This window comes from Cupressus sempervirens, chromosome 4 (genome assembly GCF_028749045.1).
Source record: "Cupressus sempervirens isolate cs-2001-9-10 chromosome 4, ASM2874904v1, whole genome shotgun sequence".
NCBI classification, from domain to species: domain Eukaryota; kingdom Viridiplantae; phylum Streptophyta; class Pinopsida; order Cupressales; family Cupressaceae; genus Cupressus; species Cupressus sempervirens.
In genome coordinates this window covers 336,975,363-337,002,463 of record NC_143121.1, presented here as the reverse complement: position 1 = coordinate 337,002,463, position 27,101 = coordinate 336,975,363, and the positions used below count along the sequence as shown (strand labels likewise).

Here is a 27,101-nt window from a genome sequence, read left to right as displayed (position 1 = left end):
TTCTAACTCTAGGACGAAAGGTAAAGCTACTAGGCCTAGTACTACTAGAAGGGGCAGCAGCTGTAGCAGTAGTGCCACTAGTAGTGCAAGGCATAGATGTAGAAGAAGTACGACTAGCAGAAGCACTACGACAATAGGGGGGAAGGGAAGAACCTTCTCCAACACAACCTACTAACTCAGAAACATTTTCAGATGAGTGTGGAAGGGAACTAGAACCAATCTGAGCTAACTCTTCTAATTTTTTTTTTTAAAATTCCTTTTCTTGTTCATATTTTTCCAAGGCTACATAACAAAAACGTTGAACCTCAATAGTTGCAAGTCAACAAGGCTCAGTATCATGACCACGTATGCCACTAATATGGTATTTCAATCTATTTATCCCCCCACTATTAAGGGTTTTGCAAAATAGGCATTTTGTTTGAGTTCTAGTTCTACCCGGAAAGTCTATGGTGAACTTCCAACACTCATTTTTTTTATTGCCTTTAGAGAGCTTAGGTTTTTTATCTCCAGGAGCCATTATGAGTAAGGAAAAATGTAAAGGTTGCTGCAATAGGACATTTTAGACCAAATATTACCATTTAAGCATTGTATTTTATGAAGATCTAAAGTAAAAATAAACAAACAAAAAAATTCATGCAAAAATCCCATAAACATAGAGAAAAAAATATCAAAATCTAGAAAATCAACTCTTACCTCTTTCAAATGCTTTGGGAATTGTTGAAAAGAGCTATAAACTCCTTGATGATCTAAATGCAAGCTCCAATGTCACAAATGCAAGCTTTTCTCCTCTTCCTTTTAGCTGGTTGCAAAACAAGGAAATCCTATTTCTCTTCTACCTCTCTCTCTCTCTTTCTTCTTCTCACAATAGAGTGTTATGGGAGCCCTTTTAGGGTTATAAGAGTGAGGAAGAACAAAAAAAAACATAAAAAAATTTTGCAAAAAAAATATTTTTATTGGCCGAATTTGTGCTTGCCGTGGCCGAGTTAGGCGAGTCACCTCGTGACTCGGGAGTCATGCGAGTCATGCCAGATGACTCGCCACTTGCGAGTCACGGGTCATTATGACTCGTGAGGGTGGTCATAACTCACAGACTCGCGTGACTCGCCGCGAGTCACGTTACTCTGGTTTTGAGCACCTAGGGAAACTTAAGGTTGAATATTACATATTTTAGTAATTTTACCATTCATTTGAAAATGAGGAATGGACTAGAATCATTTTGAGTAGAGTACAAGATAACATAGTTATGGACACTAATGATGCACTTGATTAGCAAGATCACAGTATAGTCATAGGGGGAGCAAGAATCACTATTGATACCAGTGAGGACCCCCTTGCTAGCCCATCAATTAACCTATTTGAAAATCAATAAGATTTCAATGTTGGCAATTTGGTTGTTGACAACATTGTAGACTGCTCCAACATTGCTGATGAAGATGAAAAAGATAGTAAGGTAAAGCACACTGAATTTGAGAAAAGCATTCCACACAGTGAACAATCAACTCAAGGACTATTTTTGACTTGGCCACAATCAAGTTTGACAACATTAGCACCAAGTGTTGAAAGCAGACATACCTATTCTACACCACAAGCAGAGAAAGCAAAAAAGAAAGAAGAAGAGAAACAAAGACAAAATTAGATGGATATGCAGGCATCTCAAACTTTAGTTGAACGGAGAAGTGACACATCTAATCAAGAGGATGAAACAAATAGGGAAAGACAGATCATTGTTGTATAGACCCCTCCTAAGGTAGCAAAACCTACACCAGAAAGCACTTCAAAGTCACCCTTTGAAACACTTATCTTAGGATTGCCAGAAGAAGTGACAAATATGTTTGAAGGAAATATGGACATACAAAAATACATTCAATTGTCTACATTCTCTATTGGAAAGATTGCTGAAGAATTTGGCAAAATGAGCAAGAGTGCTTAAAGATAATTGAAATTATCTATTGAGAAACTATAGAGTACACTACCTTCTCCAGTACAGTCAAGTGAACAAAACATTGAGGAGAGAACATTAAAGGTTATGGAAGCCTTTGATATTCATTTCACCATACATGAGGAGGTAGCAAACCTAAGAGCAAAGGTAATTCATGATGCAAATTTGTTGAATACAGTGTATGGATACATTAGGGATGATCTCACAACACTAGATCAATGCATTAAAGAATTGAGGAACTATTCCACAGAGGGAAAAGATTTATACACAAAATGTGCGCTTGCACACTATAATGTCCCCGCTAGAGAGGACAATAATTCCTGCAAAACTAATGTTAGAATTTATACAATAATAAAATATATTTCACTATTCTACCCTCTATCCTAACCCAAGCTTAAAGACGTCTCTAGATCGGGTTCCTCAGTCGGTCAACCGTCTTTTCTAGAATGCACCCTTTAAGGCTCACATATGCATATGTTGACATCATTTGAATATTCTACCATTATATTTCCTTAAGTATGTTGATGTGCGGGAGCACCCGTACATATCAACAACTCTTGGGGTTTGGCCAAATAGATATAATATCTATCTCTGATACCAACACATATATCTCTCCTTAATAAGTTGGCCATATAGGTATAACACATATCTTTGATACCAACACAAAAATCTTTCCTTAATAGGTTGGCCAAATAGGTATAATACCTGTTTTTGATACCAACACTTATATCTATCTCTGTTGTGTCAGCCAAACAGGTAACTATACCTATCTCTGATACTGACATTAATAGATTACGATTTACTTCATCATATTTGCCAAGTGAGAGTTCACCCACCTCTGATACAAATATACGAAGTTATAATCCTTCCTTTATGTGATACTTATTAATTTCCATTAACAAGCTATCGCTAAATGTGAATTAATTTATAATCCATAAACATACCTTTCTTACCTTCGTCTTTTCCAAGAGACAATCTTTCATAATACTAATCCTTTCAAAAGTCACAACACTTCATAGTAATAATCTTTTCAAAAAGTCACAACACTTCATAACTTAAATCCTTCGGAAAAGTCTCAATACTTTATAATCATAATATTTTTGAAGAGTCACAACTATTCATAATTATGACCCTTTCAAGGTTCACATCCTTTCAATATCATTGATACCTTTTAAGAAAGTCACATATTTTCTTCATATTACTTTCCTCTTCCATTTTTTCCTTTTTGAACTCCTATATTCTTCTCTTCCTTTTTTTCTCCTCTCTAAAATAAACTTCCTGCTTTTTATATCTTAATTTTAAGGAGTCGTGTCTATTTGTTAAACATCTCTTGACTTTTCATTAGATTTATTTAATTTATATGATTCTATGTTATATTATTTATTTACTTACCTATTTGTGCTTATTTTATTTATTATTAAATTCTATTTAGAAAGTTAACATATTTTCTATAATATTGTCTCTTGTATTTATTTATTTTTTCTTTACTAATTGAAATTTTATTATTTTTTTAATTATTTAAAATATCATACTAAATATTGTTTTATTAAAAATATAGATTAAATAATTATGATTTCCTTGTTTTATATTTTATTATTAATTTTAATATAACTTTATTATTTAATATAATAACATTGTATTATCTAATTAGTATTAAAATTCTATCTTAAAATGGGGATATGACACACACAAGCACTCCCAAGATCTCCAAAAGTATTAAAGAAAAAATAAATGAGTTGGATAAAGTTATGGATGAGCTAAAGGGCCCCAAGGCAACTATCCTTGAGACAAAACAAAAAATTAGTAAGATCAATGATGAGTTGAGAATTCTTGAGTTGAAGAAAGAAAGAATACTCAAAAGATTTCGACTACTAATAGAGCACCTGACGTTAAAGATTGACATTGTTCAAAGCCAGTTGGATACCTATTTAGAAGCAAAAGAATCATATTCCAAATTTGCTTATCCAAGCCTAGATGCAGTAGAGGTAGCATCCTATGAACTTTGTGCTCTCACAAGCATAACATATGTAGTCAAGGACAATTGGGATAAAGAGTCACCAGTCTGAAGAAGAACTTTGCAGATTGATTTACATTTCTTTAAATCCATTCAACAAGATGAAGAAAAACAAGGTAGAAACTCCAAATTTTTGACATGTACATATCTTTTTGACTCACCTTTGTCATTGATTTCAAAGGGGGAGAGAGTGTTAGTACGGAAAATCGTAAAAAGATAGCATGCATAGTATATAGAAATGTAGAGGGAGATATAAGAGTATAATCTAAGAGGGCACATATATGTAAAGGATGGTAAATGAATGTACACATGATCCACAATTTTGAAATTTTGAGGGGCACGTGAGGTATATCACAATATTTGAAATTATGCTTGGACACTTAGCTAGTTTTTCTATATATTGCCATCAATGCAAAAGGGGGAGATTGTTGGCAATTTGGCTAAGGAGATATGTTAGGGTTGTCATTTATGGCAACATATAGCTTATTTTGAGAAGGCATAATGAAAGAATAAGGTTGAAGTATACTTATTCAAAATTTTTTTAAGTACATATCAACAGAACAGTGCACCGTCAACTTATTTTGTTTAGCGCAGTTCACTAGAAGTACTTGGGCTTACACGCACTTATAGGAAGGATATGATGTATATGACACGTGGGTAAAAACACTTAAAGTTTGACAATGTATGAATGAAGTTATTGTAGTTTTTCTAGGTACAAGTTAACAGAACAAAATGGAGTTAAAGACAGAATAAAGGTATTTTGGTTAAGGAATTGTTCTGGTTACTTGACATTGTTGACAATATAGGGACGACATCTTAGATGTTAACCCTAACATGGCAAAAGATAATTCAAAATATTTAACGAAGTATCAAGTAACAAGGCCAATAGGATGAAAGATTTAACAAAATATCAAGTAACAAGGCCAATAGGATGAAAGATTTTGGTATAAAGAAATAACATTTTGTTTTGGCGAAGTGTGGCATTGTATTGTAATGATATAATGTTTGAATGCACACTTTGTATGATCATTATAGATGCGAACTGATGCTAATATAGAGCTCAACAATTGTATGATCAGTTTTGAAGAAGGAACCAAAGGTAGATTAGATATTGAAGATATCACCACTGTATAAAGGTTTTTGTATCTATCTCTATTGATACCATTGTAAAGTTGTATTTGCTTGTTGTGGTGGGCTCTTCTAGCATACTTTTCTATTGTAATACCAACTCCTAACATGGTTAATGCTTCTAACAAGGCCTAGTCCTCTAACAAGGACGGATACACTATACGGATGTAATAGAATCCTAATAGGGTCAATATCTTTCACAAGATACTTTTGATTAGTTGATCGTTTTGCGGGTGCCATCCCCACCTAGGTTTTCCCTTGGCCATGGTTTCCCTAGTTAACAAATATTGTTGTTATGAGTTGCATTGTGTTATGGTTATGTTTACTTTTTAGTTTGATCATATATGCAAGTTTAAAGATTGTTAATAATATCCATAGTTGGAAAAAAGTTTGTTGAACACTGATTCACCCCCCTTCTCAATATTCCCTATTTCTAACAGAAAAAATCAGAATATACGTACAAAAGATAACAAAAATTGTTTGTGGAATTAGAGTTGGAGGAACCACTACCGAATATAAAATTGTGTCAAATATCCTCAGAGGCTTGCCATCTTTCTATGACACCAAGGTTGCTGCAATTGAGGAGATCTATACAATTCAAGATGTAACAAGAGATATGCTAGTTGTTACGTTATTTACTTTTTAAATGATTAAACTCGGAGATGCTTTATCTAAAGTAGAATTGAAATTTAAAATTATTTCCTGTAAAGGAAAGAATACAATTGACTATGATAGTTCTACAAGTTCTACCAGTTTTGCAAAATCTGGTAGATATGCTTAGGAATGGGAAGAGATTGAGGAAGAAGAAAGGAATCAAGATGAATTGGAAGTTGTGATTTCAAAAACGATACCAAGAGGTAAAGGTAAGAATGAAGGAAAATTGCCTTTGAAATGTTTTGCATGTAATAAGATTGGTCATTTTGCATCTAGATGTCACAAGAGAGTCCCTAAGCATAAACTGAGGAAGTTCAAGCTTAGATATCAGAAGAAATGTTATTATGGTGCTATTGATGATGAATCTGAAAAAAATGAGTAAGAGATTGTCTTTATTGCTATCAAAGATGAAAGTCCTATAATTGAAGAAAAAGCCCTAGTTACCCGAATTGATAAGAAGGATGAACACACACTAGATAGTGGATGTCTATTTGGAATGAATTCAAGATAGTTAAAGCCAAAGTTGAGAATGAATTTGGAATCAAGCTGAAATGACTGAGATCTGACCATGGTGCAGAGTTTTTACATTTGGAGAATTCAATGCATATTGTGAAGAACATGGAATAAGGAGAGAAATGCTTGCCCCTAGAACCTCTCAGCAAAATCAGATAACAAAGTGAAGGAGCAAAACAATCCTTAACATTGCAAGGACGATGATGTTGGAAGGAAAAGTACCTTAGATGTATTGGAGAGAAACTATTACTACTGCAATCTACACAATGTATAGAGTTCCGGTAAAGCATGGAAATGGTAAGACACTCTATGAGCTATGATATGGACATGTACCTACCGTTAATTATTTAAATTTTTTTGGAAGTAAATGTTAGACTAAGAGAGATGATGACATAAGAAAGTTTGATCCTAGAAGTGATAAAGGATAATTTATTGGTTATTTTATTAAGAGCAAAGCCTACAGATGCTATAATAAGAGGATAAAGAAATTAGTTGAGAATGCTAATGTGAAAGTTGATGAAAGATTTCAGATACAGGAAATATTGTGGAATAATAAATTAGATGATGCTGAAGATATTGATATCGGTCATAGAAGAACAACATCAGAATTAGGATAGAGATTTGAAGGTTTCGTTGAAGAGATTAGCAATGGAATTGAAGTTTGAGTCTCATGCCCCTAAGACTCCAAGGTATGCAAAGCTTAGTCACACTGAAGACTGGAATATCGGTGATAAGAATTAGGGAGTCATGACTATAGGAAAGATTGCTAGACATGATATTTGTTTGATTTTACAAGTTTAACCTAAAAGTGTTTATGAAGCTTGCAAAGATAATATTTGGATTAAAGCCATGAAAGAAGAATTAGATCAAATTGAAAAGAACATGACATGGATTTTAGTTCTTAGATCTATAGATAAAAATGTATTGGAACTAAATAGGTTTAACGAAACAAAGTAAATGAAAATGGTGAAGTGGTAAGAAACAAAGTTAGATTGGTTTGCAAAGGATGTTCACAGATGGAAGGTATAACTTTTGATGAGACATTTGCACTTGTTGCTAGAATTAGAACTATTAAAATGTTTCTTGCTTATGCTGCTTAACAAAATTTCAAGGTAGATCAGATGGATGATAAATCAATGTTTCTAGGTGGATATTTGGAGGAAGAAGTCTATGTCAAACAACCGGATGAATTTGTTGTGTATATTTAGAAAGACATGGCTTATCGATCGAAGAGAGCTTTATATGGATTAAAGCAAGCTCCTAGAGCCTAGTATGTAAGATTAGATAAATACTTATTGAAACCTGGATTAAATAAAGGTACAATACACAATAATTTATACTTGAAAATTAAATCTAAAAGCATTTTGATTGTTGAAGTTTTTGTGTATGATATCATTTTTAGCGGCGACGACAAGATGAGTTCAGATTTTGCTAATGAGTTGCAGAAGGAAGCTGAAATGTCTATGATAGGAGAGATGAAATTCTTTCTTGGTTTCCAAATTACTCAAACTGGGACATGGATTTTCATATCATATAGCAACTATGTAAAAGAATTATTGAAGAAATTTGGTATCAAAAATTTCAAAGCTAGTTGGAACACCGATGGTTATAGGTTATAAATTAAGAAGGGTGATAAATCTCAGAGTAATAATCAGACAAGATATAGATCTATGATTGGTGGATTGCAATACCTAACTCATACAAGACCTAGCATATCTAATGCAGTTGGAATTGTTGCTAGATTTCAAGCTGAACCGAAGGAATCACAGGTTGCTACTATTAAAAGAATATTTAGATACCTAAAAGGAACAATGGATTATAGATTAACACCGATGGTTATAGGTTATAAATTAAGAAGGGTGATAAATCTCAGAGTAATAATCAGACAAGATATAGATCTATGATTGGTGGATTGCAATCCCTAACTCATACAAGACCTAGCATATCTAATGCAGTTGGAATTGTTGCTAGATTTCAAGCTGAACCGAAGGAATCACAGGTTGCTACTATTAAAAGAATATTTAGATACCTAAAAGGAACAATGGATTATAGATTATGGTGTGACAAAGCTGATGATTTCACAGGTGATGCATATACTAATGTTGATGACAAAAAAGCATTAGTACAGGGGCATTTTTTCTAGGAAGTAGGTTAGTTTCTTGGTTGAGTGATAAGCAAAAATGTATTTCACAATCTACTGGAGAAGTTGAATATGTTGCTTTTAATATTAGTTGTACACAAGTTATTTGTGTGAAGCGAATGCTAAAGGATAACAAAGTTATCTATGGTAAACCTATTACTATTGATTAGGATAATTCGACTGCTATAAGTATTTCAAAGAATCTGGTGTTGCATTCGAAGACAAAGCATATTTTAATTATCATTTTTGGAGAAAGAAGTTGAATAGGAAGGAAGTGAAGTTGGAGTATGTGGCTACTAAGAAATAGATTACTGGCACCTTTACAAAGCCCTTAATAAAGGATGCCTTTGAATATCTTTTAGGTATGCTTGGGGTGATGGCCACTCCTTTTCAAAATTGATTGATGCAAGATGACATATATAACATCCCCTTTTTCCAGGTCTTAGATAACAACTAGCATAACATTGAAATACAGATACTACTTCAAATTCATGAGAAGGCAGTTAATAATAGTTATGTTCATTTGAAAGAGATTAACGGTTATAATCACTTGAACTGAAATATTATAACTAACAATTGAAGGCATCATCAATAAATCTAAGTAGAGGATTTAAGTTTTCCATACCCTAAATTTTGAAACTGGAATCTGCCTCAGGCAACATATACAAAACTCAAGTTAGTCCACATATACCACAAAGGGCACAAATAGTTACACCATTGTATCGTAATAACCAATACCATTTAGGGCATCAAATACCACTTTATCATCCCTTTTGTTTCCTATTGCTAACTATGGCAATAACATATAGTTAAAAGATATGTTTTACTTGGGGGATTCATAGTATACCTTTTGGTTCATGATTACTTATACATTGCCTATCTTCTTGCTAGTTTCGGCGTATGGCTTCATAAGTGTTTTGTCTTCCATTCTGCTCAATAATTAAAACATATGGGCAATGTCCCATCTCAAGGATATATTTGATTATATCCCTGGATGGGATCAGCATTGGCCTCAAACATATAAAATTTGGATTCAAAAGTTTGTAAGGGTAAAGAATAATGCATTGAGATTTATTTCATTTGGCTTTGGTTTACAAATTAAATGTCTGGTTCTAAACAATAAGTGGCAAGATAAGATATTAAACAAGTAAGATATACTACAATTAGATCAAAGAGCATGACCTTTTTTAGTTGGCACAACTTTATATATAGTTGGGACGTGTCCAAACTCCAAACTTCAATGATATCCCAATGCATAATACTAATTTTGAATCTCAAACTCCGTATGATCAGAGCACTGCTGCCAGTTACATCCACTCTCTCGAGTTCGAATAGGGGCAACATTTTCAAAGTCTTCCTCAGTATCGAGTACAAACTGTTCACAGGAATGCATTGTTGTGCAGAAGATAAAATACGAAAGAAACGAACATCGAGCTTCCGGACAGAGAGCATACAAATATCAAATAAATGAAGTGGCCAAGGAAAGGTAAATGCCTGTGGCATGCTTAGTTACACCAAGACTAAGGTGTCAAGAAATGTTGCAAAAATCTTTAATCATACAATCACAACGAAATATTAAAGACCAATGCCATGAAGGTGACAAAATTTAAAGGTGTTTGCTTAAAGTCCAAAAATGAGGAAAATCATAGACAAAGTCCAAAAATGAAGAACAAGGGTGGCAACAAAACCTATGCTTATTACTTGGTATATTAATGTCACCCCTTTATATTCATGCTTGCCTGAGTAGCCTTAATATGTAGGTATATATACGTGTGTGTGTGTGCGTGTGTGTGTATACATACATATATATGTATACGCTAGGTTGAGATTCACATACATACATATATGTGTGTGTGTGTGTGTGTGTGTGTGTGTACATACATATTTTATACCCACACAAGTATGAGTATAGACACGATATTACTATACTAAGTCATGATAGTTGTAATAACCCTAGCTGGTTACAACTTACACAATTAACAAATTTCTTTTACAACTCCATAATTTGACATTTAATCAAACACTTGGCAATCACCCTCCAATACTTCAAGATTAGTTAAATACTTAATACTGAAATTAATAGGGCGCTGACATATTGACCTTCCAATTATCATTTGGAAATTCACAATTGAATTCTATACAAAATCAATTTAGCTTTTTCATATACTATTGGCGCAACAATATTGAAGCAATTACAAATGAATAAACCTGTTAACTTCTAGGAGTTGGTCTAATTGCAGCAATTCCATAGTCCTTGCTTTGCATGCCAAACCATCAATCCTTATACTGTCAAAGTGCAGGAAATAATCTCTCACACACAAACTCATTGTCAATAGAGGCATGAACACTTGTTATGGCTGAACACTAAGAGGAGCAATAGACCACCAAAAATCAGAGTGGCGTTTGCAGTAATAGACACCAATCTTCCACCTATATCCCATGTCTCAGCAATGGAAATGGAGCGATCACAACCTTCAACATAGACTTCTCCTTAGCCACAGGAAAATACAGTAAGAGAGATGGCCAATTGTATATCTCAGCACAATTGTCAATGCAACTTAGAACAAAATCTTTGATTTGAATCTTCAATACTTCAGCTGTAGATCCAATGGAGCAACTCAAAATTCAGACCTTATACTTTAGCAAGGACACAAAATTAAAACTTAGAAAAAGCCACAAAGGCATCAAAGGCAAATAAAATATCCAAGCATGCTTTTCTCAATAAATGGGCTTGTATTTATGACCTCCATATGCCCTTTTGTTGCCCAAAATGTAACTTCACTCAAGAAGCTTCACCACACAACATTAATTAGAAGCTTCCATTAGATTCTTTCACTTGACTTGGCTTAACTTATTAATAAATGACTCTTTCCAATGATATCTCAACCTTCAACTTAAGTGAAATTATAAAGTTAAATTATGACTTTATAATAAGCCGTATAATTGTTTAATAATAATTTGGCCACTAAAAATATAATAACTCCCAAAATACTCATCAGTTAAATATGTTGTCTGAAAAAGGAGTCATACCTATTATTTGTCCATTTGACCAAATGCACTTTCCAAAAATAGAAAGGGTCCATCTCAATCAACAACCGACTTACCAAAATAGTAAGTACACAAAACTAAGCCCAAAAAAAGTCCAATCTAAGCCAAACGAAGACCAACTGAAAGCTTACTGAATTGTGGAGAAGACAAGACCCTCACAAGCCAAGCCACAACTGCAGAAGACCCTTAATACACAATAATTAGCCTACGAGGATCTCAATAATAGGCTAATCTCAAATTTCGATGCCGACAAAAATGGGGACATTACAAAAGTATTTGCAAGATACACTTAGATCCATACATACTATGAAGGTAATATTTCTTATTTAAGTTATTTAATGTTTTTAATTCAAGAATTTAGCTCATAGTCATCTTTTGTTCTTCTTGGTTTTCTAGTCATTACATCCTTGGTCATGGTGGTTTAGGAATCCCACCTATTTGCTCAGTGGTAGGTGGTCCCCCCTGTGCCCAACTCCTTTTTGGAAATGCTTCCCCCCTTCAACGTGCTCCTGCAGGGAAGAAATCCTCCATGATAATATCATATTCTCAAATAAAATCATAATTACCATAACAGTTTTATTCATAAACTATCATAACAACTAAGCACCATTTCACTTTCCATGAATTCATGATGAATAACCAACTTTCTAAGATAACATCAAAATATCATAATAACGGTTGGCTAGCATGCCAACTTCATATGAAATTATAACGATTAACCATCTTACCATTTCACATGATCGTAACTAATTTTACTTGTCAATTGACTTCACATGAAACGTCAATGTCTATATGAACTTTTTAAAATTTAACAAAAAATTGGGATGTAACATACCCTCCCCCTTGTGTTTCATTGTCCTTGATGAACTCTGCAAATTTTAATCTCTACAAGAATGTCCCAAATATAAGAGATACATATCTAGCATCATGAAATCATCTCCTTTCAAATTTGATTCAAACTCTAAGCCATGATTATAATCAAGGTCTATCATTCCCTTGTCTCCACACTTCAAAAAATGCTTACATGAAATCATAAAATTGAAAGTGAAACACATACTCATCCGTGTTTACTTTACTGTACCTATGCCCACTCCAGCATCACTTTGAATTGATCATGTTGTTAGGATATTCTATTCCATATTACTATCATACTCACGTAGACACTTACGACGCTTTTAGTCAGTTTCTCATACCAATAGCTTGTGTAAGAGAAATTTTCAATGTTCAACATTCAAGAATAAGTTAATCATTCAAACTATTGCAATTCCTCGACTATCATGCTTTCGATCACACAAGTTAAATCACTCTTACATGCCATCCAGTATATGGTACCTATTAAATGAGTAGATCATCCTTGTAGGCTCACAGATCACCTGAAATGGTTAATGTATTCATGTTTCCATGTATGTAATATGGGCCTTCTTCCCTACCTTATCACAATAATATTTCGTTAGAATAATCATTTCATGATAGGAATATATTTCATCTCTTAGACAATATAAAATAGTTCAATATGCCTTGATATTTCATTACCAATAGAATATAAGCCTTACTAGTGATTAAACAACTCAGTGAATTATACATATATAACAATGTGTCAAAGGCAAAATGAGAGATTAGCATACATCCAAATAAGATCATAGAGGTTATGTTTAACAAGGTACCACACTATCTGCATCCTAGTCTCCTAAGCCCTTGGACTACACGCCCATACACAATTCCTAAGATGGGGTGTGGCCTAGATGCTTGTATGTTCTATTCCCATTATTCCAATTGTGGCCTGGATCTTGAGTTTGATCTAACCACAAACTTTGGCATTTCCATGGGACTCTACCTACAGGAATCCCCTCACTTATCCATAATCAAGTTCATAATAATAATATGCTTCTCATAGCATCAACTAATATCATAAATCTTGTTTAGTATTGTTTGTTCAGTATAGGATATTTCAAATCTATGTATCTATGTGCACACTAATTTTGATTGAGACATAGTTCAAATATTTAAATGCAAGTAAAATATTGTAAGTTCTTCATAATCTATTCAATCAAGTTCCATGCTGAAAATCATTACCCTTTAAGCTGAAATTTCTTAGCTCAACCATTCTTGGGTCCTAAATTGATCATAAGTATTTAAAATAAATTTACACAAGGTTCTTGTCAGGTAGGTAAATCATTTGGGCGTGCTCGCCAAACACTGGTAAAGATTTGGGAATTCATTTTTCTCATTCATGTGACCTAAGCTCTCATGCCCATCTTGTCACCATAATATTTCAAAGAAAAACTCAAGTTAGACAAAAGGTACATCTATAAATAAGCACTGATAGTTTCAGATATGTAAGTGTTCCTACTCCATACTGGAGCACAAAATGATATATGGCCTTATTGTCATTTAATCAACATTAGAAAAGAACAAAAGTAGCAACAAATAGGAATTCCTAACCACTTCAAGTTCAAGGAATCTCAAAATCATGGTTCACAATTTTTCATTTCAAGTTTTTAAAATGGATAACAAAATATTAACTACCATTTCATTTGAACGGGAATGTGATTGCATAAAGTATAAAGATGGAAACATGCAACTGAAAGAAAGAACTAGTTACGGTCAAGATTTAGATCACATCGCATCAAGGGAAATGGTAATTGTTATGCACTTTGCAAGTCTAGGCATTTTGACATGGTACCACCCTACCTCAGATAAGCCAAGTGTACACCATTCTGGTCCTGCCATCTGAGCTTCCTGGTGTTCAAGTGTCAACTAGTCATCTGTTGAGGTTGTGGACACTCTCCAATCAACCTATCTTACGACTGCTAGCACTTTGACCTCTAGTGATCACAACAACAATCTTGCCACTAATCCTACCCTGGCCAGGGATTTCCAATGGACACTGTGTGCTCGATCACCCACCACTCGACTTGCTAATTATGTTAATTTTCATAGTTCCGATTCATCTTTATTATTTTGCAAATTTATCCATCTGTCCAATTCATATAGACCACCATCACCTCATCCCTTCTTGGCTATTTTGGATGATCTTTGGTGTGATTTTCCCGCTTACATTGTATAATGTTCAGTTATGCAAAATAAATGTTCATCCTGTCTTATTCAACATTATATTTTCAGCTTCCCTGAAACAATGTTGGGCCCAAGGTTTAGTGTGGAATCTAGAGCTTTGATACCATAGGTAACTTCCCCTTTCTCCAGGTCTTAGATAACAACTAGCATAACATTTAAATATAGATACTACTTCACAGCCATGAGAAGGCAGTTATAACAGTTATATTCATGTGAAAGAGATTAATGGTTACAATAACTCTAACTGAAACATCATAACTAACAATTGAAGACATCATCAATAAATCTATATAGAGGATTTAAGTTTTCCATACCCTAAATTTTGAAATCGGAATCCGCCTAGGGTAGCATCTGCAAAACCAAAGTTAGTCCACATATACCATTTAGGGCAAAAATAGTTACACCACTGTATCGTAATGACCAATACCATTTAGGGAATCAAATACCACTGTATCATAATGACCAATACCATTTAGGGCATTAAATACCACAATATCATCCCATTTCTTTCCTATTGCTAACTATGGCAATAAGATATAGTTAAAAGATACGTTCATATTCATTATTCACATAAATGATGGACAATTCTAACAACCATCAAGTAAGCCTATCTCATGCATTTAGGTACATTACGTGCTCAATTGGTAAATCAACTAATTTAACTATTTTTGGAATATATGAAAGAGGAATTGATTTCTAAGCATTGAAGGGAATAACCGATTAAACGATATTAATCAATCTAACATATCTTCAACTTGTAATTTCAAATTCAAGAAAGTAAAATACCCGTTACTAGCAGATATTCAAATCATAGTTCCGAAAATTGCCTCAAAATTGCCCAAATCGCGTGAATCGCGATATGATTCATGGTGGCCGATTCTTTATGAATCTTGAATCGCTGAAGGCGATTTTTTAGCATCGATTCGTGCCAAAAATCGCATGAATCTGCCTCTTGAATCGGCCACGGCAGCTAGGAAGTTGAATTGAAAATTATTAAAAAAAAACGTTTTATTTGCTTTCTTTTTTGCCTTTCCTCTTTGTTATAATTGTTGGGTTTGAGCTGGAGCCTTGTTTTTATATTTTGTTTACAGATATTGATAGTAATACTAAATCAATGATAGACATACGTTTCAAACTTTCATGGATCTTTATCTTAGATTCTTACATACATTTATGATTTGATATCTTATTGAATATGGGTCTTCATCTTACATACATTCTATGATCTGAATCATTATGATCATTTGATTTCTATTTACTTCAGCTAGCCAATAATTTACATTTTAGTACATAACATAGTTATGTGATGGATTTTATGTGATGAATCATGAAGCTGTGGTATGCCCGTACGGTCATTTTTGCATCATCTTGGCGGCGTAGTAATTGAGCAAGGCAATGTTGTATTTGTACAGCAAAAAGATATTGAGGAAGCAAGAGATAAAAAAAAAAATGACGACAAATAAAAAATATTCAGAATGCATAACGGACGATGCCCAAGGGAAGGGAAAGACATAATCAGGTAGTAAAACATCAGTGGTTGCCAGAAAGAGTGTGGGATCAGAAGAAAATCACAAAAATACTATGTTCCATGCAGTTTTGTGTGGGTTTCAGAGTGCTAATTTGGTCTTGGCGGTAGGGGTGCTACCCCTCGACCTCGCCCTGTATCACGATAGGGAGTGCGCTTGGGGCACTGCCCTAGGACCTCGCAGGGGCGTTGCCCCAAGACCCCGTTGGGGGCGTTGCCCCTCAGACCCCCAGTCACTGCGATTATCAGTCGTGGGAAGTCTGACCAGTTGATGAGACCTAGAGCTGTTGCAGGCATGGAGTGTCTATGGTGGAGAAAACAATAGAGCAAGCCTTTTGTGAGGGGTGATATGCTTTGAAGCACTTGGAGTAGGTGTTGGACGTGAACCTGTCTTGGTGGATGCATAGAGAGCTTGGGAGGAGCTAATCATCCTGTTGAAGGCAGTACAATGACACTTGGCTCAGTGTACCTAGAGGTGGAAGCAGAGAAAGCAACACGGGTGGCTATCAAGGTTAGCTTGACTAAGGAGACAGTGTGTTTCGAGATTAGTTTGGTGCAGGTACAGAACGAATGTGAAGGGGGTGTGACGGAAACATATCTATCTTGTTATAGTTGGTTAGTTAATGTATTCCGTTTTGTTAATCTGTAAATGTCATCCAGAGACGACTTTTCTTTTTTTGGGGGGATGATGTCGTCAGTAATTGTTATATAGCCGACATGTAGCCAATAGACCCCTTCGGGAAGGTTCTTCGATAGGTATATGTACACCTCCGGGACAGATTTTGTAATCAGCATAAAATCATAAGCACAATGTAATGTCTTTGGCATATGCGAATAATACAAGGAGTACTGTTGTTCTTGTTTATTGTCTGTATGCATTAAAACTCTTTACCCCATGTGGTAAACACAAACTTCAATGTTTGTGTATGTTAAGTTTTAACTTCTATTTGATGATGTTATAATGTGTTTAAGTTATATTCAATAAAGGGTGCATGAAATAAGTTTTAAATTGTTAAAATCTCTAAATTTAAAGGGTTTTTTTTGAATTTGCCGATTCATGGGTGATTCATCACCGATTCACGATTTGATTCCGCCTTGCCGATTCCGATACGATTCCAATTCTCGTTACTTTGATTCAAATGCATATCTTATCCCAGTCTTGTGCATGTCTTGGCATCTAGTGGAGAGAAGTATTGCCAAGGGTTTAACCTCCTACCCACAGACCCTTGAATATCCCCACACAATCTCAATCAAGAAAGGCCCTCCCTACCCTGGAATTAGGCCTAGGACACCACTATTCAGTCACTGAGCTTTCTGGTGATAGAATGTTAACCCATTGCACGGCTTGGCAACAAGATTTCATACAAAGGATTTCCATCAGCTAACTTATTTACTGTTTTATAAATAGTATTACTGATTTAATAATGTTCCTTTCATTGCCAGGTTATTCCCATTCTCTCCCGCTTGGATCTCGACCAAATTGGTCTTTTACTTGGGAGTTTCATAATATATCTTTTGATTCATTATTACTTATACATTGCCAATCTTCTTGCCAGTTTTGGCCTATGGCTTCATAAGTGGTTTGCTCTTCCATTCTGGTCAATAATTGAAACATATGGGCAATTTACCATCTCAAGGATATATTGATTATATCCCTGGATGGGATTAGCACTCACCTCAAACATAAGAAATTTGGATTCAAAAGTTTATCAAGGTAAAGAATAATGCGTTGAGAATTATTTCATTTGGCTCTGGTTTACAAATTAAATGACATGGCCAGTTCTAAACAATAAGCAGCAAGTTTAGATATTAAACAAGTAAGATATACTGCAATTAGATCAGAGAGCATGACCTGTTTTAGTTGGTATGACTTTATATATAGTTGGGACCTGCCCGAACTCCAAACTTCAATGATATCCCAATGCGTAATACTAGTTTTGAATCTCTAAGTCTCTATATTAATCAATATTAGTTGTTGTAAGTTAATTTTCATTAGACATTATTAACAAGAACAATATGTATGTATATATATACATACATACACACATACATACACACACACACACACACACACACATATACACGTTTAATCGCAGATTAATTAAATGCAATAATGTTTAACCAATAACCAAAGGGGATTAACTCAAGATAAATTCAATCCGACTGAAGCTACAACATTAACACCATCCATGTAGTTTACGACTCTCTTATATGGTTTGGTGTTATTATAGTTGAAAGGTTTCCTTACACCTTATTTAAGTGACGTTACCATGCACTTTGGGTAATGTATAATTATAAATCTTTTACTCAAGTCAAAGGGCCAGCCTAGGATATATATATTGCTTGGTATTTTTCCTTTTGGTGTCCATCTGTTAGGTATGTGCGTAAAGGTTTACCTTTGTAGCAAAACATTTGATATTGGCACACAATCCTTGATCACCTATTATTGAATTTATTCCGATGAATACTTCATCTATAGCATTTTGACAAGGTTCCGTAATTGCTAAAGTTTTCAACAATATTATAATTCATATTATTCTTTATTTCATCATGCAAGACTTGACTGTCATGTATTTCATTGGTGAATGTCTATTGTGGATGATACACTTACAAGGTAGAGGTGTCCTCTAGCATATACAAAGTAGTCAAAGCTCTTACTCAAAATATAATCATCGCCAGAATAATTTTGCGGTTGGATGCTTCTTTTTTGTTAGATTTAGGTTTAAATAAGACAAAAGGTGTAGTTGTGAAAGCTTTCCCATTAAAGTTTGAAATCGATCTTATTTACTTACAAACATGGAAATTTTATTTCAATCCAACATTCAAATCCACCCTCAGATAGTGCTTGCTAGATAGTGCTTGTTGGATAATGACTATATAATTACTATCTGCAACTTCTCCTCTGTTTGACTGGCTGGTGTTCACATGTTTATATATTTTAACATTGATAATAATCTCCTACTATGTGGCCCATAGCCAATTTACTGATTGTAATTTTGGTTATTGTTTGTTAAGTCTCTGAACTTGAATCTATGCATTTAATTACTTTCTTACATTTGCACTTGGCTCTTATACCATGTTAATTTTTCGTGGTCACTGTAAATGTAATAACACTGCCATGTTTTTGGTATTTGTTTTCCATAGGCAGCAACCTCTTGTATTTATAATGAGCATAAGACATTAAGAGACATGTCCCTTCATGAGACATCTATTCATTAATTAGATAATTAATATAATAACAAATATAATTTTATATATATATATATATATATATCATTATTATAATAATTTCTCTCATATATTAATAAACTTATATCTCATATATAATACTGAAGCTACCAAACATCAACAAAAATCATCAAATAAGAGATTATATAAATAGTTTGGATGTTGATCACATGGAAGGATGAATATAGAATGACTTTGGATGATTAGAAATGTCATAAATTATTATTTATTCACATGAGAGGAGTAAGAGATAAATATATATTGGTTACTCTTCAGAAGGAAGAAATGATAAAATGAAACAAATCATATATGTTACTGTCAAGCACCTATGAATCAGATGCTTATTACCGAATCTTAGATTTATATTGTATTAAGGATAAAGAACTAGTAAATGGTCTAATATATATAATTTATATTAGATATATACTAATTTGTATGATTACCTTCAATATACTTTATGAGAGATTCAATTTTGAGCCTCATCTTTGATACGAGGAGGAAGTGTAGGTAAGAGGGTATAAGTGTGGCATCTAAGTATGCCACTTGTCGTCTGTAAATATTGTGTAGCCAACAGGGTGTTGTCGTTGGTAAAGATTTATAACCGACGAATAGATTAGTATTGTTATGTAACCGACGGATCCCTTTGGGAAGGTTCGGCGGAAAGTATTTATGCCCCGTCTGAGATCCTTGTAAATCATCTTATCTTATCTGATCTGATCTTATGCTTTGTATGTAATCTCTTGGCATATGCCAATAATAAACAGAGTACTGCTGTTGCTGTTCTTGTTCATTGTCTGTGTGCATTAATTAATTAATCTATGCGGTAAACATTTGGCGCCGTTGCCTGATGGACCTGGAACAAAGGCTGGAATGAAGACTAATGTCGAATCAGTTAAGCAAAAATAAGAATAAGTTGAAGGACAGACGAAATCCGCATAGCTCAAGGAAATTTAATTTTGGCACAACAGGCCGAATGCCGAAGGAGGTTTCAGAAGATTGCCGATGGACACTGTAGTGCTGAGGAATTGTTGGAGGAGACTCGATAGTGGGTGGAATTGGTTGAAGAAGCTAGGGAGGAATTTTTGAGCCTGTATTCACTGAGTGAAGAGAATCCAGACGGAAGGGAATCGACTCGCACGACTTGAAGTGCTGAGGGAGCACGAGTGTGGAGTGAACTCTTCGTCCGTGATACACTTCCGAAAGGGACAACTTCAGAAGATCTTTCTTCACCAAGGTTCGCAGCTGTTGAGACCGCCGGTGTGGGAGTGCAGATTGCTGGTGTGGGAGTACAGGCCATCGGTGTGGAGTGCAGATCGCTAGTGTGGGAGTGTAGATCGCCAACGTGGGAGTGCAAAGCCACGGTGTGGGAGTGCAAAGTGTTGGTGTGGGAGTGAACGACGCTAGGGTTGCAGGACCGAACAACGCCCGTGCACTCCAGTAGTGATGGCAGGACCAAAGGAAAAGTTGCTGAAATTTGATGGCGATGGTATGGCTGATCCAATCTGACATTGTAAAACATGCGAAACGATTTGGAGGGCAAATGGCATAATAGATACAAATGAATGGGTCTGACAGTTTCCGGCCACCCTACGGGGTGTTGCAATTGATTGGTTCACCGGTGCAGCTCCCCAGAAATTAACCACTTGGGACGACCTCATGGAGTTTACTGCCGAATTTCAACTATTCTGCGACGACAATGAAATCATAGCCGAAATATACAACACAAAACAAGGTAAAAATGAAACAATCCGAGTCTACGCCAGGAAGTTGAAGGACTTGATCAACAAAATGGAGAATAAGCCGGTTGATGGATTATAGGAAAGATGGTTCATTGAAGGCCTACACCCAAAATTGCGAAAGAATATGATCGTGCCGCCATTGTCATACATGGAAGCGTACAATCAGGCACTGAACCTGGAAAGTGAGCAGAAGACGAAAAAGAAGAAGAAGAGTAGCTCCTCTGAGTCAGACGACGATGCATCCTCGAAAGAAGAAAGCAACGATGAGGAAAACAACAGCAAAAAGGTCCAAGCTCTCTAGAAGCGCATGATCCGTATGATGAAGGAATTTAAGAACATGTAGAAAGAGACAAAGGGAAGCGAGCTTTGGTGCACAGAATGTAAGGCAGAAGGTCACACAAAGGGCTCCTATCCAAAGAACCAGTTTTGCGACATTTTTCAGATCATGGGACATTCCACAAAAGAATGCCCCTTCAACATGAAAACCAGAGGACCTCAACAGGTGTTCCTAGCATAGGAGGCTTCCGCATCCAGAGGGAGCGGGAACACAAGCACGAAAGGTGCCATGTTCGGAGGGTACAAAAATAATAGATGCGGGCAAAACAACAACAATGCGAACAATAACAATAACAATGGCAGCTGAAGTCAAATTCAGTACGATGCTAATAGATGGCCGGTCGTGCAATGTTGAGCATGTAATTTGTGGGGCCACTTTGCCCGGGATTGTACAATGGAAAACACACCAAAATTATTATGCAAATGGTGCGGACCCGGCGATCATGAAGATGCCAAGTGCCCGAAGTTTGGAGTCAATCTGATCACCGTTGGGACGGACGAAGAGGAGGTGCTGGCAATCATGCGGAAACAAGCAAAACTATACCCCGACCCGACAAAAGAAAAGAAGAGGCTAGAAGAAGTATGGAATGAAATTGAGAAAGTGACACAGGCGGAAACATCTTAGTTGAAGGATACCATCGACACCTTAGCAAGGAACTACGCGGAACAGAACATCGTACGACAAATATTGTAAACTAAGGTACCTGTCAAAATAAGCGATCTGTTGCTCACAATGCCTCAGCTCCGATCGACACTCACAAATATCGCGCCAGCTGCTAAGCTACTAGGAGAACTAGGAAGAGGGAAGGAAATTGCCACCGGTGGAGAAGACCCAATGCTGCTAGCCCTCACATCCGGACGACATCCGAGGGTTGTTGAGATGGGGATTCTCGGAAATGTGCTGACAAACACAATCGTTGACGAAGGGGCCGGCGTGAATGTTTTACCCGAGGATACCTGGAAGAGGTTGGGACGGCCGATGTTGTGGCCACCTACATTCCAGTTGTTGACAGCAGACCAACACGGCATTAAACCTCTCGGCATCTTGATGGCACAACTGGTGACAATTGGCACACAACCGTTCCTGCTTGACTTTGTCACAATCCCGCTGAAGAGAAAAGGATATGACGTCATTCTGGGCCGCGGATGGCTTATTCAAGATAGGGTTAAACATGATTGGAAGAAAAACACTTTATCACTTGAAAGCAAAGGGAGGAAATTCATCATTGATTTGCACACCCAGATGGTGGGGGAAGAAGCTTTGTCCTTAGATTCTGAAGCAGAAAATGAAGGGAGTTAGCGTATGGAACCAAATCAGGAGAGAGTCTTGCGGTTGGAAGGAAGATCAACGGACGACGATTTGGATTCTCTCGATGGTCTTTACCACTGGCAGATAGAAGACTACGAACTCTTTCCGAGTTGTAATATGTTAAGGGTGGATGAAGGTGAGAAAGAAGAGGAAAATGAATGTCCAAAGAAATACAGAGAAGTAGAAGAAGGAAAGGTGGTTATGGCTGAAGTTGAAGGGAAGAACATACAGTACGAACCTAGAAAAAGGAAAGATCCCACCGTACGATTGTGCAGGAAGAAAAGGTTACAATGAACCACTGATATATTAGAAGGGATTGGCAACAAGGAAAACACATCGTACGGTCTGCACGGAAACAAAGAGAATATGCTTGATAAAAACTTCAGCAATATAGAGTGAAGGTTCTAAAATCAAGAATACAGTTATTGACGGCAAGGGATGGCAGTGGACGAAATTGTAGGCATAATGGGCTACAGAGGTGACACAGAACAGACGCAAAGCGTGGCATAATAAACACCGGCAACTCAATAGGTTTCAGCTAGGGCAGTTGGTGTTGAAGTATGGCGGTCAAAATGAGATCAAACCAGGAAAGTTTAAGGTCAGATGGGTTGGGCCATACCAGATCCGGGAGGTAGGTGACAATGGAGTAATAAAATTGTGGACCTTGGACGGGCAAGAAGTGCCTCAGACAGTCAACGGGTTGAAGCTGAAGATGTACCATGCCAGGAAGACTCCGTCGTCGTTCTAGAATGGTGAAGTCTTAACGACTCCCTCGTCGTTGCAGAATGGCGAAGTCTGGAGGCAAAATTGAGGTGTTGTATTTTTCAAAAAAAAATAAAAAAGAAAAGAAAAGAAAAAAGAAAAAGTGTCCTTTATAATTTGCGGCTTATCTCTCCATAGACCCATCCAGCAACTCCTTTTTCTGCGGACCCCTTATTTTGCTCCTACACTTGACCTTGACTTGCGATTTGTTTTTAGCCCGTGGCTAGCTCATCCAGCGGGTCTCTGGAATTTCCCGCGACACTTATTTGTTTTTAGCCCGTGGCTAGCTCATCTTGTGGGTTGCCTTTCTTACCTGCACATTGTTCTCCCGCGATCATCCTATCTCCTCTTTCTTGCGGACTGTTTTCCTCGCAGATGTTTCTACCCCGTGGTTGTTTTTCCCACAGATGGGTTTGTCTCATGCGGATTTTTTTTCCCACGGTTGCTTTTTGTTTGCCGTGGATGTTGCTTCTACCCTTCCAGGGATGACTTATCTTATTTCACGGATGTCCTTTCCTATCCTGCGCATGTGTCTCTTTCCTTCTCCCGCGGATGTGTATCCTCTTCCGCGGACGATGCTATCTCGGCGAAGGTGTTTGGCAGGGGCGTTTTATTCTTCCATGGAATGAATTCCTGTGGCTAATGTTCCTGTGGAGGTTAGTAAATTGTTGCAATCAGGCATTTTGCCAGGAGTGAAGGTAGAAGGAAGCAGTCAGAAGTTAAAAAAAACGACGACAGATTGAACCAGTTCGAAATGAGTAACGCATGATGCCAAAGGGAAAAGAAATACATAATCTGGTAGAAAACATAAGTGGTTGTCAGAAAGAGTGTTGGATCAGAAGAAAATCACAAAAATGGTGTTTCATGTGGTTTCGGAAATGCTAATTTGGTCTTGGCGGTGAGGGGTGTTGCCCCTCGACCCTGCTAAGGGTGTTGCCCCCTAGATCTCTAGTCACCGTGGTTATCAGTCGTGGGAAGTGTGACCAATTGATGAGACTTGGAGCTGCTGCACATAGTGTGCCAGAGGTGGAAAGATCAACGGAGCAAGCCCTTCGAGAGGGGTGATGCGCTATGAGGCACTTGGAGTAGGTGTTGGGCGTGAAGTTGTATTGGTGGATGCATGGAGAGCTTGGGAGGAGCTGAACACTTAGCTCAGTGTACCCAGGAGTTGGAAGCAGAGAAAGCGGTACGTGTAGCTATCTAAGTCAGCTTGACTAAGGAGACAGTATCGTATTGGCAGAGACTACAGATGCATTGTGGGTTGGAGACCAGCTTAGTGCATGCACGGGATGAATGTGAAAGTGATGTGACAGAAACAAATCTATCTTGTTGTAGTTAGCCAGGTAATGTATTTTGTTTGTTAATTTGTCTTGGATATTTTGTAATTGTCGTCCGGAGACGACTTTTTCTTGTGGGGGGGATGATGTTGTTTGTAAATATTGTGTAGCCGACAGGGTGTTGTCATCAGTAAAGATTTGTAGCCGATGGATAGATTAGTATTGTTATGTAGCCGACGGACCTCTTCGGAAAGGTTCGACAGAAAGTATTTATACCCTGTCTGGGATCATTTTAAATCATCTTATCTTATCTGATCTGATCTTATGCTCTGTATGTAATCTCTTGGCATATGCGAATGATAAACAGAGTACGGCTGTTGCTATTCTTGTTCATTGTCTGTGTGCATTAATCAATTAATCTATGCAGTAAACACCACTTTGGTGGATATCAAAGTCATGCCACCAAGGCCAAGAGTGCCAGACTCTTGCTCTTGGGCTCAGATTGGATGAGTTGAGGACCCCACTACGACCTTCCTACCATCCCTACTATGTTGAGCTAATCAACAATAAGGGATGAAGTGTAGATAGGAACAGATAGGAACCAAGGCAAGCATCCTACTAAGTAGGCCACTTCGTGTGGATGTCAAAGTCTTACCACCAAGGCCATGGGGGGAAATGCTCCACTCTTGGGCATAGTATGGGGTTGGCTTGGCCAAACCTATCATGACTCAATCCCTATGTACAAGATTTAGTCATTAGCATAGAGAGGTTTCATTTAAGTTCATATATTAAGCTAACTAATATTATTAGCCTATATAGATATATGTATGCAATTGTGCTTCCTATGAGATTGTAGGGTTTGTAATCAAGAGCATAATAAATAAATTAACTTGTGGCTTAGTCTAGAAGGGAAAATTACACCACCAGCGGCCCAAAAACATGGAATTTTGCAAAATCAATATTGGTTTGATAAAAAGGCCTTATTCAACAAAATAATGAGTACTAATAAAATACAATAATGCATGAATTATATCTCTTTTACTCAATTCTAAGGAGGATAAGCCCTAGATGCATTCTAAGTCAGGATATGCCGAATTTCATCCATGAAGTTCAAATTTCAGCAGATTTTCACTGTTTCTGCACCCATCTGAATTTTATGATATTAATATAATATTGTTATTTATAATAATATTATTTAATTTTAAAATAATATTGAGTTATTTAGTTTAATTATTTAGCAATCTCTAACTATTTTGACAATTTTTTGGATATATTACTGATATTTAAAATTTCAAACAATTTTGAAGATTTTTTGGATATATTACTTATATTTAAAATAAATAAATTTATGCAAGTTACATTTAATGTCGATTTCAATCCAAATTTTTATCCTTGCTGAATTTCATCTAAATTTTATGATCAACAAACTGAAATTTGAATTTGAACCTTGTGACTTAGGATGCATTTACATGACGATTTTGCTCCCTGATTTGTTGAAAATGCTTTTGCAATGTATGTGTGGGTGTGTGTGTGTCTATATATATATATATATGTCATTTCTTGTGTTTCACTATTGATAAACTATGTCCAATTTTTGTTCAGCCATTTGAAACATCTTTGCGCTTCTAAGATATGCAGAATTAGACACTTTCTTTTCATCTCAAAAAGGGTATCTAAGAAAAATAAGGATAAAGGGGACGGGTATATATAGTGTATTACTCTTCACAGTTGTCTCATGAATCTTGTTCTCTGTATTTTTTATATAAATCCTTTGAGGTATCTTGTGGTTTGTGCTCTCTCTAATTTGTATTGATAATGCAAGCATTTCACCCAGTCTTTGTCCTTGATTAACTTTTAGTATTGATCCTATTTGAATTTGAAGGCAACTTTTGGAATTGTTGCATTTATTTTGTTGGCATACAGGAATTTCCTGGATACATTGCCTACACAACTCCAAATTTTTTTACGGATGATTGGCTTAACATATATCTTGACAATTTTCACATGCATGGCTTTCAAGCTGTAAATGAAAGCAGTGAAAGTGAAGTGTCATGCTCGGATTATCGTTTTGTATACATGGGCCCTAAAGGTATTTTCAAAATTATATACTTTTGCTCTTATTTCAATTTATGTAAGGTAAATGTAGTTTTTAAGATTGTAGCCAAGTGAAATAAATCACTGGTAAATTGTAATCAAGATTCAAACCCTTGCATTTGTAAATTGGATAACAGGAATAGAACAGTTAGATAGAGTGTAGATGTTGGTGTCAGTGTGCAGGCAGATTGTACAGATCAGGTGCTGGTGCAGGTGTAACAGACTTCCACAACTTTGGGATTTTAGGAATTGGAAACATAGATGTGCACACAAACACATAGATAGCTGCATTGTTGTACATAATCATGCCATACATAGTT

General features: G+C 36.1%; 1 protein-coding gene across 1 annotated transcript in view; it reads left to right on the top strand.

The window, feature by feature from the left end:
• The window catches only part of LOC149561401 (arginine-specific demethylase JMJ20-like), a 163,605-nt gene that overhangs the window by 71,625 nt on the left and 64,879 nt on the right, over window positions 1–27,101 (top strand). Inside the window, exon 3 of the mRNA XM_089825129.1 lies at window positions 26,611–26,776. Coding sequence (XP_089681255.1) covers window positions 26,611–26,776 — 166 coding nt within the window. The remainder of the gene's footprint in view (window positions 1–26,610; window positions 26,777–27,101) is intronic.